At 42.2% G+C, this 15,447-nt stretch overlaps 1 protein-coding gene across 8 annotated transcripts in view; it reads right to left on the bottom strand.

Moving 5' to 3' along the window:
* Cdk5rap2 (CDK5 regulatory subunit associated protein 2) overlaps nt 1-15,447 on the bottom strand; it is a 183,163-nt gene that overhangs the window by 146,972 nt on the left and 20,744 nt on the right. For 7 of the 8 annotated variants that reach the window (XM_038334749.1, XM_038334754.2, XM_038334753.1 and 4 more), the window contains exons 4-5: nt 5,033-5,143; nt 1,544-1,620 (exon numbers count right to left, since the gene is read on the bottom strand). In XM_038334749.1, coding sequence (XP_038190677.1) covers nt 1,544-1,620; nt 5,033-5,143 — 188 coding nt within the window. Of the gene's footprint in view, nt 1-1,543; nt 1,621-5,032; nt 5,144-15,447 lie in introns of those variants that run through there. The other variant, XM_042055347.1, reaches the window with a different exon arrangement.

The raw sequence follows: 15,447 nt of genomic DNA, 5'->3' as shown, positions 1-15,447 counted from the left end.
AGTCTCATGTAGCTGTTTGGATCACCACTGTATCACCAGGAGCCTCATACAGTACACACATAACTGCCATTTGATAAGGATCTTCTAAAGAAGTTAACAAAAACTGGTCAGATCACAAAGGGCCTTGAATATAAAGACTGGAATTTAGGAAAATATACAAGTGTGCATGCGAGTACCCAAAATATCCCATCCTGAGTGACAGTATTGAGGAATGTACATAAGAACTTGTGAGCAGAAATTCCAATGTATATGTGCTTTGCCAAAAACAAGTACTACCCAAGATTTTTAGCGGTGAGGCAATGACTATTAAGAAGACCAACTCACATACTGATTTTGGTACAAGAGACTTGCTTCAGTGCCCAAACAATGAGCCACTTCCAAAAGAAAAAACTACAATGAAGATCTTAGTCTTGGAATATTTATTAATTTATTCACTCATTCAGGGACACTCAGAGAGGGAGCCTGTGCCTAGGAGTCTCTGATCTGCCCATAAGCCACAACAGCCAACTTGCAGCTACCAGCCTGGAGTGCTCAAGCATGTTCCTGGCCCTCCACACCCAACAGGAGTTCCACTGTCACAGCAAGAGAAGCACTTCTACACAAACGTCCAAGAAGCCCTTGTGGACTACCTGGGAAGACCTCCCACTATTCTTAGGCAAACTATGGGCACATTCTGGGGTGTCCACTTGTCACACAAGCCTCCAGCACACCTCCACAACACCCCACTTGCTCATAGTGTGCCTCAGCGGAGCCTACGGCTATGGGGTTGGGATGTGAGCCAGTGTCCCTGCAGAGCTTCATTGTATGGTGCTAGTAATTCTGTGGAGTCAGCCGGTCTACAGGTAGGCACTCAATAAATATTTAAATAAATTACCTTATTAATAGATATAGTAGGTTTCTAACTTAAAACCCAACAATCCCCTTTAAACAACATACTACAAGAGTCCCTAGGACACAAAACAGGCTTAAACAAGTTACTAGCCGAAACCCTCCCTCTGCCTCCCAGCCTTACCAACTAGAACCCCCTCTACTCCTAGGCATTTTCACCAGTGAAAACGAATAAGCTCCCAAAACACAACACAGGTGGCTTGACGCTCACAAACACTGCTAGGGAAAGAAGCTAGACACAAAAGAAGACCTATTGTATGACTCCATTTATATAAAGTTCAAAAATAGGCAGAACAAGGTCTTTGTGTTGAGAGTAGTGGGTGTCCTGGGAAAAGGGAGAGGCTGTGAGAACATGAAGGCCAGGGGGCTTTCTGGAAGCTTGGTGATGCTTCATTTCTGGCTCAGATGGGGGTCTCACATATGTGCTTGCTTCATACAAATCCATCACACTTTGCCCTTAAGTCCTGTACATCTTCCTATAACTACAATACTTTAAAAACAGTTGACAAACAATTAAAAACTACAAGGCCCATGGAGCCTCAGAAGCCAGTCAGAAAACAAGTGGCTTAGAGAGGCAGCTGGTTGTGCTCCACTGCCCAGCCCAACACCCACCCTTGGGACCCGATGGCCAAGCTCTTGGTTGACAGGTACTCACGAGGCACTGATGAGCAACTGATCTCTCTCCTGGAGCTTCTGCTTCAGACTTTCCACTTCCACCTTGAGTTCAATGTTCTTCCAGAGTGGTAAGGTAAGAAAAGACACAGTGTAAGGTGCAGGAACAGCAAGCACTGATGGTGGCCAAGCTACTTCTGGCCTGGACTGACTATGCCACACTTGCAATAGCAGATGTTACACTCAAAAGCCTCATTAGCCCTGAGGCACAGAAAAAGGGAATTAGTAAGGACAGGTGGTCTCAAGAGAAAGCCCTGGATTCCTTAGTACTTGGAACAATGATGTAAATGTTCCAGTGTCTAACAGTCAGAGCGTTCAAACACCTAGGCACAAATGTCACACAAGCGGGGCTGATGTAAAGATTGCTTGCCCTCCACCAGGCAAATTTACAGTCTGCTTTTCCTGTTCGAAGGCAATAACTCCTAGCTGTTTACAATCACACATGTGGTTGTTGCAGGAGGAGAGTGCTACAGACTGAACAAAAATAAAATAAGACTTGTGAATGAATAAATGGGAGGCCTCAGTATGGCCTGTCTCATTTCCGTGTGAGATTTCAGGACACTCACAAAAAGCCCCAGCTTATGTGGGAAGCCATCTCTAAGGGATATCACAGTGTCATTAACCTTTTTTCCCTGAAGGGACTGGAACAAAGGAAGTCACACATGGCCCTGGGCTCACAACTGACGCACATGAGAACACAAAGACAGAATTTTTGGCAGGTGGCAGTCAGTGGGAGGCAACAGGCTCTGACTTTGCCCCAAATGCAGTCAAGAGAGTATGTACAAAGCAGTCATGTCCTGGAGACTAGCATAATGCATTCAGAGAAGTGATAGCAAATCGAGATTTCCCTGAATTCTCACTCATATTTTTTAATAATGCATGCGGATTTTACATTTTCTTCTACCACATTTGTATTTTTAAAATAATAACCATTTTATAAAATTTGCAATCCAAAGGACATGTCTCCCTCCTTCCTGCCTAGCGGCTCTGGGGAGAGGAGCACGCACAGTCAAGAGTGCAGCCCACACTGAAGGACACAGGCCCCTTCACAGTGGACACTCCTGTATTTACTTCACAGACACCTGAGTGCTAGTGACGGTTGTAGCATTAAGGACGCTGAAGTCAACAAGACAGACCCTGAGAATAATGCAGCCAGCAGGATGACCCTGTGCCTGTCTTAGAGACACATCCAGGGGATGAGAAAGCAGAGCTGTGACTGTCAGATCCCATACTGTCAAGAGAGGACCAAGGTGTCCAAGGTGCCCACTGTGACGGGAGGACTGGAGAACCAAATACACACTGAAAGAAGCCTGTACTTCTTCTCTGTCAGACTGGAACGTAAGCCTGACCATGAGGCAGAATTTCTCTCTAGAACAACTGTCCCTTTCCATGACAGACAAGACCCGGAGAGGAGGGGCACAATATCTCCCTGTGTGCCTCTGTGAGAAACACCCACAAACCTTGGGTTCCTCCACCAGCTCCCACAGGGCAGAGCAGGTGTGGGCGCTGACAAAGTGTTCTGAGAGCATGGCCTGTGCCTGACCCGATGGCTAGCTAGCATGCCTATGCTCCCCACAGTATCTCAAGTTTTAAGTGTTTGTGTAAGACGACAGCCATTTCCAAGCCAAGAGTCAGAATGCCTTCAAAGCACTAAATGGACTATTATAGAGTTAGAAAAGAAAGCCTAAAACAGCTCTTAAACTACTGTTGGGAAAGACATCCAAGAAATCATAAATGAAAACTGCAAAATGCCAAACAGAACATGCTGGTACAGAACTTTATGTTCTACGTGAAACTACTCCTCTGCACAGGACATCAATAATACTAGTTAAATCCAGGGTCCGGGGACCAGATTAGAACATCTTTTTAGGACACATCCTATATATCCTTAAAATTCAGAATCTGAACCACACACTACACAAAAGCTTGGTGAGGGAGATCCTAAGAGCAGGCCGTTCAGTCAGTGAAAAGGAGAAATCATACACGGAGGCAGGCAGGTCAGGCTCAAAATCCACTTTGTATCATCAGGACAGTAGGCAAGTGACTGACATTCCCGGGGCCTGTTTCCTCAGTGAACACTGTCTCAACTTTCTTGAGAATCACAGCAAAATGACCAATATGTAAGAGCCCCAAAGACCTGTGAACCCAGTGGGCAGCAGTTTGACAGCCTGCCACCTGAAGTCTTGAGAGGCCTGATCACCATGCACAGTGTGCTCTATTGGTTCCCCTTGAAATTCTGATTGCATCACCACTGCATGCTGAAAAGGACTGTCCTCTTTGTCTTTCTACTCCCACACTGTAGGAAGAAACTGCGGCTGCAGGGGAAAGGAAGCATTTCAGCTCCTGAAAGGGCTCAGAAAGGCAGTCAGATTTCTCTTCAGGAAAACCTATGCAGGCTTTCAACTCCCACCCCTCCTGCTGGGGGGAGCTTCTTTCCCCCTTTCAAAAGTTTCCCCCAGTACAAACTTCAGAAGAAAAAAGACAGGGTAATTCCTAGGCCAGGGGCTAATCTACCAGCAAAAGCTAAGAAATAGGCAGCTATGTACTATCTGGCCTCCTGAGAAGAATGTCAAATTCTTCTCTCAACTTTCAGAAACAAAGTTTGCTTATAGACCAAGACCTGCAGGTTAAGACTTCAAATGGGAAAAGACATTTCCTGACAGTTCTAAGCAAGCACACAGGGCTACAGGAGTCAAAGTGCAGAAAATCTGACCAACCTAACTCTGGGTAAGCAAAGTCTATAAGCCAATGATGGTGACTGCTCAGCACTGACCACATGCCGGAGCCATTTGCCCATCAGCCCACTGCACCCGTCACCCCATTTACACCTGTCACCCCACTGCACCCGTCACCCCACTGCACCCGTCACCCCACTGCACCCGTCACCCCATTTACAACTGTCACCCCACTGCACCCATCATCCCACTGTACCAGTCACCCCACTGCACCCATCATTCCACTGCACCCGTCACCCCACTGCACCTGTCACCCCACAGCACCCGTCACCCCACTGCACCCGTCACCCCATTTACACCTGTCACCCCACTGCACCTGTCACCCCACTGCACCTGTCACTCTGGTTTCATCCAAACAGCCCCATGGCTATCACTTCACTGCAGAAGGAAGCCCAGAGAGAGGGGTGACTGGCTAAAAGTCACCTACCCCACTGGTTGGTAACACTACCATTCAGTTACAAAGCTAATCTACTGATCCACTGCCTGTTTCCAAATAATAAGTAATTATAAAACAACAACTGAGATCAAGACTGTGAGTCAGAAGTCTGATGACAAAACAATTTAAAAACTTCAGTTGTCTGAGGGTTGTTCTAGCTTCATGTTGCTCCCCCAAATCAATCCAAATTGAATGACAGCAGCCGTTAATGCTAACTCTAAGAACAAATACCAGTCAAATGTCTTCTGGGAAAACCTGTGAGCAAGGACACAAGGGATAGCAGTCAAAAGTGGCTACTCACCGTCTTGTAGATATGCTCAGTGGGGCCCGCAAACTCCTGCTGCATCCTTTCCTCAAGGAAGTAGATGCGGAGTTTTAGGTTGAAGTTCTCCTTCTTCAGCTCGGTGATCTGCTGTAAAGCAAGCACAGGAGAGTCACTTGGGTGCAGCAACTGGGCCAAATACCAGAAGGAGCTTACCCTGATTGAAATGGTACCAATCCACCAGGGCACAGGGTTCCCACTAGCCACAAGCAGAAGAACATCAGCATGAATAGCGACGTGAATGAACAAGTGAAAGAGTATGTATGGCTATGGAAAAGCAATGAAAAAGGAGGAAAAAAGAGAAGGAAGAGACTGGGCAATGGGGCTGGGATACAAGGACAGCATTAGGTGGAAGGGAAGAGGAAGAGAGACAGAAATAAATAAATGTTTTATTTATTTTATTTCAGAAATAAATCACAGAGAGCAAACAATTCATCTAAAGAACTCCAGCCTGCAGTCATTAACCTGAATTCCATCAAGGAGTCAATCAGAATAATCTAAGTTGAAGGATTGTGTAAAACAATAGACCTGAATTCTTCAAAAACCCTAATGACAATCTAGTAAAAATGATAGGGCAAGTCTTCTAAACAAACTGAGGTTACAGAAACGAGACTGACAAGCATAATGGAAGACCCTCAAATATTTAAATATTTATTACATATGGAGATGATAACTAGGGGAAATCAGAAAACAATTTTGTTAGGTTGTAACATTATGATTTTCTAGGAGAGTGAGCTAACAAGGCAACTCAATGCCAAAGTACATGGGGTGCTGTGTGATAGTATCTGCCACTAAGTCAGAGAAGAGAAAAAGGAAAATACATCAAATATAGGACATTAACTGGTGAACTGACAGTGATCTATAATTTCACAACTTTTCTCTCAGTTTAAAATTTGTCAAAATAAGGGGGGCAGGGCTATTCACAAAGTGATTTTTACTGAGACCCAATTGTGCAAACAAATACTGACATAGATCTTAATATGTGGAGCCTCAACTCTTAAGCTACACTGTACACTATTGTACACAAGATCAAGGATCACACTGATAGTACATAATTAGCTGGGCTCATATCCTGCTGGGACTCCAGAAACCTGATCTGCCAAGTAGACCTCATGGACTATGGGAAATAGCTGACATTTTGATCCGTTGATCCAGCATTCTGAGCAGACTAACAAAAAGACTAGCCTAACCCCAAGGAGAGAAAACCTACACACTAAATTCATTTCCTGTATCAAAACAAACATCACCACCATGCTTAAACAGCTAAATGTTTTCAAAGTCCTCCCACCACCCCCACACTGCTTCTTTGCTTCATGCTTTAAATCTCTGCCTGAGAATTGGGGTGGGGGTATTCCTCTCCTCAGAACTGTTGTCAGGAATAAAAGAAACACGGGTAGCAAGAGACTTAAAACAAGTCTACAATGATAGTCACCTGGTGTGGAGGAAAGGTGGGTGGCACTGGGAATATCGACTCCTCTGGGGTGGTAAAAACACTCTTTCTTATCATTCATTGATAATGACTGCCTGTGGCATTTAGTTTTTGTTAATTCACTGAACTATTCACACATGTGTAGCATGTATCTTATGTAGTCTTAAACAGTTTCAAATGCATGTATCTTAAAGAACTTTAAAGAGTTCTTAAAATCAAATAATAGGTGGATAATTTAAATTACTTAAGCCAAGAGTGTATGATTAAGTAAATCATGGTATGTCCACTCAGTAGAGTATTACAAAGATGCAACAAAGAAAGAATAGTTCATGTACTTAAATGAAGTTATGTCCAAGATGTATTGTTAAACAGAAACATTATGACATATAATATTATACAGGACAGACTACTGACTGCATAAAAGAGGAGACAGTAAAATGGGAAAAAGAAAAACGATGAAAAGGTACAACATTCCAGTCAGACACAACCTCTATTTCTTTATCTCTAATGTAAGAATAATAAAATCAATCTCATGGGTTTCTGTGAGGAGAAAGTAAACACATTTGACTATGCAAATATGTGAAACCTGGGCCAGACATGGTAGTACATTCTTGTAATTATTCAGGAGGTGGATGATGGAGGATGGTAAGATTGGACAGCCTGGGCAACATAGTGATACTTTCTCAAACCACTTCCACAAAAGAATGTCTTGAATTAATCAGAAAATGAACAGCACACAAACAGATGTTAAAAAGAGAACCAAATAGAAACTGTAAATTGTAAATCAGCATACCCATTTGACTAGCCTATAGAATAGCTATTTGGAATAGACTCAAAACAAAGACAAGCCCAAATTCAAATGAATAAAACTCCAACAGAAAAGAGGCAAAAAAAAAAAAAAAATCCCCCTTGAAAATCACTAATATAGACTCTGAGATAAAATTCTAGATAAAATTCTGAGATAAAACATTAGATAAAAATTTAATGTTTATCAGAGTTTCTGAAATATTAAAAGAAATAAGAGAAAAAAGACGTTTCAGGGGAAAAATACCCAAAGAAATAATTTAAAACATTCTATTTGGAAAATGGCTTAGGACCTCCCTCACACCTAAACAATGGTGCACACTAAAGACAAAACCAATGATTGAAAGCCTGAGAAATTTAGCATATTACATGCAAAGGTCGGGGTGGGGAGGTCAAAAGGCAGCAGAGTTCTCCATCACAACTAGAGAGGCATGGAAAGCATTACAGGCTGAAGGAAACTGTCATGCAAAACTCTCCATCCAGGAACAACACTGAGGAATGAAGGTAAAACAAGGCACTCTCAAATGCAAGAAAATGAAGACTCATCAGCAACAGACCTGCTCTAAAGGAAATGACAGAGAAGTTCTTCAGATTGAAAGGAAATGATACCAAAGGAAGTGTGGAGCCCTGGAAGTGAAAGGAAAAGAAATATAAATTATTAATATCTGCGCATTCAGTTACAGAAACTATTCAAATGAAAAGCCCACAAACTCTTTAAAATACATGTGATTGCTGAAGTAAACCAAACAGTCTGGGGAGAGGAGTGAAAGTGTGTTAATATAATTAATTTGGGAGAAGGCAATAGTCACATTTTCCACATCTTACTTATGGTGAAATGGAAAGGGGAGTGAGGAGACCTAAAGGGCAAGGGAGGGAGAGAGGGAGAAAAGAAAGAAAAAGAGGGAAGAAGAGATGGAGGAAGGGACAGACAAGCAACCACTAAAATGCCTTAAGGATTTGAAGATAAACTATACAAAGATCTATTTAAAATTTAATCATATATAATTAAATGAAGTATGAAAAGTATTCAAATACTGTATATTGTCGGGGTTTCTGTCCTGTCCGGGTCCCGCAATCATTAAGTCCCAAAGAATATCACACAGAGGTCTACATTAGTTATAAACTGATTGGCCCTTTAACTCAGGCTTCCTATTAACTCTTATAACTTATATTAGCCCATTATTCTTGTCTATGCTAGCCACGTGGCTTGGTACCTTATTCAACGAGGCAGTCACATCTTACTTCTTCTGTGGCTGGGTCACTACTGCTGACTAAGCTTTCCTCTTCCCAGAATTCTCCTGTTCTTGTCACCCTGCCTCTACTTCCTGCCTGGTTTCCCCGCCTATACTTCCTGCTTGGCTACTGGCCAAACAGCATTTAGTAAAATACAATTAACAAGGTATAAACCATTGTCCCACAGCAACTGTAAAAGAGATTTGAAAAGAAAATAAAGAATTAGAAAAATTTTTACAATTGTATGTCAAAAAAAAATTAAGTCAAAATACATAGATGCACATTAAATGATGAAATAAATACCCCAGTTAAAATACAGAGGCTGTTAGAACAGATTTTAAACCCAATTATGGGGCTGATAAGACAGCTAATAAGTCAGACAACCTGAGCTCTAACCCTAGGACCCACATGGTAAAAGAATAAAACAACTCCTGTGAGTTGTTCTCAGAACTCCACACTCATGCCTGTAGCACACACATGTACACACACACGTGTACACACACACACACACAAAATAAGTGTAATATTTAAAAAACAAATTGTGTGCTATATACAAGAAATTTATGATGGAGCATGAGGAGGAGAGGAAGGGAAAACTGGGATTGGTATGTAAAATAAAAAAGATTGTTTAAAAAAAGAAATTTATACTATATACCTAAGAATAGAAGCTAAAAAATAAACAAGGAGGGTTGGAGAGACAATTCAGTGAGTAAGAGCACTAGTTGTTCATCTAGAGAACCCAGGTTTGATGCTCAGTACCCACATGGTGGCTCAAAATAATCTGTAATTCCAGTCCCAGGGGATACTCTTTTTCTGGCCTCTGTTGACATTGAATGCACATGGTGTACAGACATGCAAGCACCAATGCACATAAAAAAAGGTTAAAAATATTTTTAAATGAATAGAAAAACATACAGTGTGTGAGCCCTAACTACAAGAGAGCTATGATAACATCAAAACAAAGACTCAGTGAAGAACAAGAGGGATGTGAAATGATGATAAAAAGCAAGGATCCCAGTGTGCAGAAGTCCAGGACTTCAGTGTCAGATTCACGAACAGAGCAGTTACTGTTGGAGATATCAACATGCCTATCTCATTAATCCACAAAAGTCAGAAAGAATGCATAAGAATGCAGGTCTAACTTATTTACATTCAGTAGACACTAACCGGGCACTCAAGTCAGCAGGGACATTGCCAAGATATTCTAGGTCACAAAACAAAACAAACCTGAACATACTTAAAAACACCAAAGCCAAACTATGTTCTCTGATCATAATATAATTATACCAAAAGTCAGAAACTTAAAAAAAAAAACAGTAAAAAAAAATACTTAGACATTAAGCAACACACTTCTGGCCAGCCATGGATCAAAGAAGAAATCATGGAGAAAATTAGAAGACACTATGAATTAAACAAAAACAAAAATATGATGTATTAAAAATAGCTGGACACAGTGACAGCAATGCTGAGGAGGAAATCTCTAAGCCAAATACTTTAGGAAAGGAAGGTCTCAAGTCAACAATTGAGGCCTCTAGCTCAGAAGCAGGAAAATAAGCAAAATTAATCTAAGAAAACAAAATTAAGGACAAAATAAATACAAAACTAGAAACTGGTGAAATAGAAAGGGGAAAATCCAAGGCCCTACTGCAGCGAGGGTCTGTGTTGATGTCAGTGGTTTGTTGCCATGAGTGCCATTTGGATTTCCAGGGTCTGGGCTGCAATCTAGGGCCATGTGGGTGTCTGAGGGTCATGCTAATGCTGGGGCCAAGCTCACCTGGGTGGCCTGTGCTGCCACCTGGGGCCACGGTGACATACAGACACAGGCTGCTGCAGAGACCATGGTCCATGTTGCCAGTAGGGACCACTCATTGGTCTGTGGTCTGGGATGCAACCTGTGGAGTGCTGGAGTCTGGGGGCCATACTGCAGCCAGGGCAGTATATAATGATCTGAGTTGCCTGTGCTACTACTCAGGGCCATAGGGTCATCAGGGCCCAGCCTGCTGCCGATGGCCATGTCTGAGTCTGTGGTCCTATAGCAGCCAGGGCATGTGTTAATGTCTGTGGCTCCTGTTGCCATGAAGGCCATGCGGATTCCTAGGTTTGGGGCTGCCATCAGAAGCCGTGTTGATGTCCAAGGGCCACACTGCCCCAAGGTTCATGGTGGTCTGGATGGCCTGCACCACCACCTGGGGCTATGGAGACATCCAGACCTGAGTTGCTACCAAAGACCACGTCTGGAACTGTGGTTCTACTACAGTTGGAATCTTGTTGAAGTCTGTGGCCTAAGTTGACACCAAAGACCATGCCGATGCCTGGCATCAAGTCAGTCACCCAAGTCCATATTGGTGACCAATGGACATGCTACAGCTGGGGCCATGGAGATCTGAGTGGCCTGAACCCAATGCCATGGTGACATCTGGGTCAGAGCTACAGCTGAGTCATGTCTAGGACTATGACCCTACAGCAACCAGGGTCTATGTTGATGTCTGAGTTTACTGTTACCATTGAAGGCCACGTCAGTGTCTGAGGGCCTCACTGACACGGGGGCCATGCTGATCTAAGTGGCCAGTACTGCAAGTTGGGTAAACAGTGACATCCAGACCCAGCTGCTGCTGAGGACGATGTCTGGGTCCATGGTCCCACCAAAGCCAGGGTATGTGCTGCTACCAAAAGTTACACAGAATCCCCAGGGCCAGGGCTACAACCTGTGGCCCTCTTGGTGTCTGGGGGTTATAAGGCCACCAGTGTCATCCTGATGTGAGTAGCCTGTGCTTCCACACAGAGATAGGAAGTCGTCTGGGCGGGTCGTGTCTGGGTCCATGGTCCTAGTGCAACTGGGGTCTATGTTTCTATCTGTGGCCTGTGTCACTTCAGGGGCCATAAGAACCATGGGTGATGACATCAGAAGGCCATGCTGAGCCAGCCCTGCCCTATCGTGGCCCTAGAACTGGTCCTGCCATTTGCCATTGCAGCAAGAGAGCTGTCGTCATCCCTGTCATCCCCATTGTGGGCATAGGGGAGCTGGCTCAGCTCCTTGCCTGGAGAGGGTGGCCTCAGTGGCCTGAACTGATCAACTCAACTACTACCCAGGCCCACAGCCAGACCTAAAGTTGCCCACCTCATCTAGGACCTGCTGGAGTTCTTGAGGGGACTGGTCCTGTGGAACAGTAACTGCAGAATCTCCATGACTTGGGGTGGCCACACAATATCCAGGAGCAGTTCCAGTGAGGATCCAGTAGATTGTGAACCAGAAACAAGAGGCCTTGAACCAGACCAGTTCATTGCAATGAACATTTGCAAGGAAAGTTGATTGAACAAAAGTGTATACTGTGTCACATACCATAACTCCCAAAACCACCAGGACAAATGAAGAGGTATTGGAAAGGCAGGAAAGATGAAGGAGCAAAGAGAAACTTTGCTGTTTTATTTTGCTGTTTTGTGTTTTTTCTTTTTGTTTCTCTTCGTTTGCCTGTTTTTATTTGTTTTTTTTTTTTTTTTTAAATTTCGTTTGAAGGCTATTACAAGGAGAGGGGAGTTATGGAGAAAATGGGAGGTGAGTGGAACTGGGGTGCATGATACGAAACTCCCACTGATTCAATAAAGAAATTATGTTAAATATTCTTAATATTATTTTAATTATAAACTGGTTGGCCTATTAACTCAGGCTTCTTATTAACTAACTCTTACATCTTAAATTAACCCATAATTCTTGTCTGTGTTAGCCATGTGGCTTGGTACCCTTTATCAGTGAGGGATTCTCATCTTGATTCCTCTGTATCTAGGTGACGACTACAGACTGAGCCTTTCCTCTTCCCAGTATTCTATTCTGGTCGCACTGCATATACTTCCCACCTGGCTACTGGCCAATCAGTATTTTATTAAACCAATTGTGTTAAATATTAAAATGGGGTGGGGGAACAACAATATAACTTGAGTTTAAAATCTATTTTTTTCAAATTACCACCAAAACTAACAAATCTCTAATAATAGTATCAAAGAGGAAATAAAACACAAAAGCATGTGTGAGCCCCCAAGTTTCATCCCTAGTTTAATACCAAAAAAGGGGAGGGAGATGAACTAGGACAAATCAATACAGATTCCACAATGATTAAAACACTAACATGCAAAATTCTCTGTCCAGACATCAGATAGCAAACACAACAAACTCACCAAAGGAAAATACAACCTAAACAGTGATGTACCTATCTTTAAAACTGATTTTGAACTTAATGTTTTTAGGGGCTGAGGATATAAGTCGGTTGGTAGAATGCTTGCCTAGCATGTTTGAAGCCCTGAGTCCTATCCCCAATACCATGTAAATCAGACATGGAGGTATAGGACTTAATGCAACCCTCAGAAGACAGAGGCAGGAAAACCAAGAGTCTCTTGAGTACATAGTGAGTTCTAGGACAGGAAGGAAGGAAGGAAGGAAGGAAGGGAGGGAGGGAGGGAGGGAGGGAGGGAGGGAGGGAGGAAGGAAGGAAGGGAAAAAAGGAGGAAAATATACAAGTTGATGTTTTCAGTAACAATTTCTATCAAATATTTAAATGAAAAGCAATGTCAGCAATGGCCATTCTTTTCAACTTCTTACAGAATGGCAGGTTGTGGGTCTTCCCCAGCTGGCTTGATGAGAATAACCTGCTCTACAAAAGCAGAAAGAAACATTACAGGAAAACTGCAAACTAAATCCCTGGTGAGCACAAACTGAAAACCTTTAGCAGAAGCTAGGAAACTGAATAACCAGATTGCTACACCATTAGTTTGACCCCAGCAATGCAAGGGTAATTCACTGCTCCTCAGTCAGTCCACATGAGGTGCCACAATAACAAAGCAAACAGTTAAAAAAAAATCATCATATCAGCACATGCAAAAAAGTATTTTACTAAACCAAAAGTATTTGCCATTTGGGACACAGGGATGGACTTGGCCAAGCAGAAATTAGAAACTTCATTAACATGCTAACAGTAACTGTAAAGTGTGTGTATCACACACAATAAATATCTTACATGTGTGTGTTTCCCAAAGGAAGAAAATCTTTATGCTATTACCCTAACTTCAGGAATTGCTCTTCAACACTCCCATTTAAAGTCCTGAGCAGTGTAATAAAGTGCACAAGTGTGCACACACACTCACGCATACATAAAATTTAAGGTACTCACATTAGATAGAAAAGAGAGCTGAAAGAATCTACAAAAAGTTTCTAGTACATAAAAGTAATTTTGGCAAGGTCAGCATGCAAATACCCATCGTATTTCAAAAGAGTTGGAACAAATGACCATAAACTGAACATTTTAAGCAGCAGCTCCAATAGCTCCAAAAACGAAAGCCTTTGGTATTAGCCTAATAAGACACACAACTGTGTACTTAAAAACACAAGGAATTGGTGACACCTCCACTGTTGCAAGGAGAGGCTGCTTGTTCGTCCCAGCTGCCCGGCTATAACCACTGCTTCAGGGTATGCTGTAAAAAATGGACATACAGAACCCACAGAGAAATGACTGCTGAGCTTGCCTAAAGGTGAGATGATTCGGGGTTCCTGCTTTATGAAAGAGTCTGCAAGACATTCAGCAGGATACAGAAGAAAATGACTGGCAAACTGCCAATATAGGCGGAACTGTATTTAAATTTTCCTGCTTCATGGAAAAGTCTGCTGCATACTATGGGCATACAGAGGCTGAAGATGGCTACCCCAATAGTACAGAAGAACTCTGGTGACTGTACAGGCAGCGAGATGCCTCTGTCAATTCTAGAGTTTTAAAAGTTGTATACTTCCTGTTTATTTAGATAATATTATATCCTTCTGGAGTCTTTGATCGAGTTAAAAATTTATAGTTATAATTTTCCTTAGTTACAATAAAAAATAAAGTAGATATAAATATTATAACTGCAATTCTTGCTTGATAACTGTTTTGTTATATGTATTTTACAATGATAAAGCCTTCCTTTATTGTTTAAACAAAAAAGGGGAAATGGTGTAGGAGGTCCTTCTGTCCATGTGCAGCTTTCATTGGTTAATGAATTTAAAAACTGCCCTGGCATGATAGGGCAGAACTTAGTTAGGCGGAGATGAGGAAACTGAATTCTGGGAAGAAGAAAGCAGAGTCAGGGAGTTGCCATGGATCCACTGCCAGAGTAAGACATGTTGCCAAAACTTAGCCAGTAAGCCACTGCCATATGGTAATACACAGATTAATAGAAATGGGTTAAAATAAAATGTAAGCGTTAGCCAATAGGAAGTTAGAGCTAATGGGCCAAGCAGTGATTTAATTAATATAGATTCTGTGTGGTTATTTTGGGGCTAAGCTAGCCAGGCGGCCTGGAAGAACAAGCGAGCCCTTCTTGCAACACTCCACAACCAATGGAAGTGATTTTCTTGGAAGTGAAATTCAGGGATTAGAAGACTCTACTTAACAAAGTATCAATTCTCTTGAAATTTACTTAAAGAATTAACACAAATTCAATTAAATACTGCAGGATTTTTGTAAACACAGGCAAGCTGATTATAAAGTTTACTTAAAACAGTGAAGAACCAGATGAATTGAAAACCATCTTGGAAGAGGAGAATATAACATGAAGGTTGAAAATACAAATGAACCCTTTCAAATGTGGCCATGTTCTATCATGTGACAGCAATCAAAGGAAAAAGGAAGCTGGGAGCTGCTTAAGGAGCTTCGGGGGTCTGCCTCCAAGTCTGGAAACCTGTTTGATCCTTGGAAGGGAATTTCTGTCAAGTTGTCCTCTGACCACCTCACATGCACTGAGATACAAACTGCCCATACACACACAATAAACAAGAAAATAAATGCATGAAAAGGAGAAAGGATAGTCTTCCTTTCAACAAATGGTATTGGAACTGGATATCCTTTTATGAACAACTAACCTTGACCTAAATTACACCTTAAATAGAAGTTGATTTATATTAACTAGC

Source organism: Arvicola amphibius, chromosome 6 (genome assembly GCF_903992535.2).
Source record: "Arvicola amphibius chromosome 6, mArvAmp1.2, whole genome shotgun sequence".
Taxonomy (NCBI): Eukaryota; Metazoa; Chordata; class Mammalia; order Rodentia; family Cricetidae; genus Arvicola; species Arvicola amphibius.
Note: the sequence above shows the minus strand (reverse complement) of the source record. Positions and strands in the feature narration are given on the sequence as shown.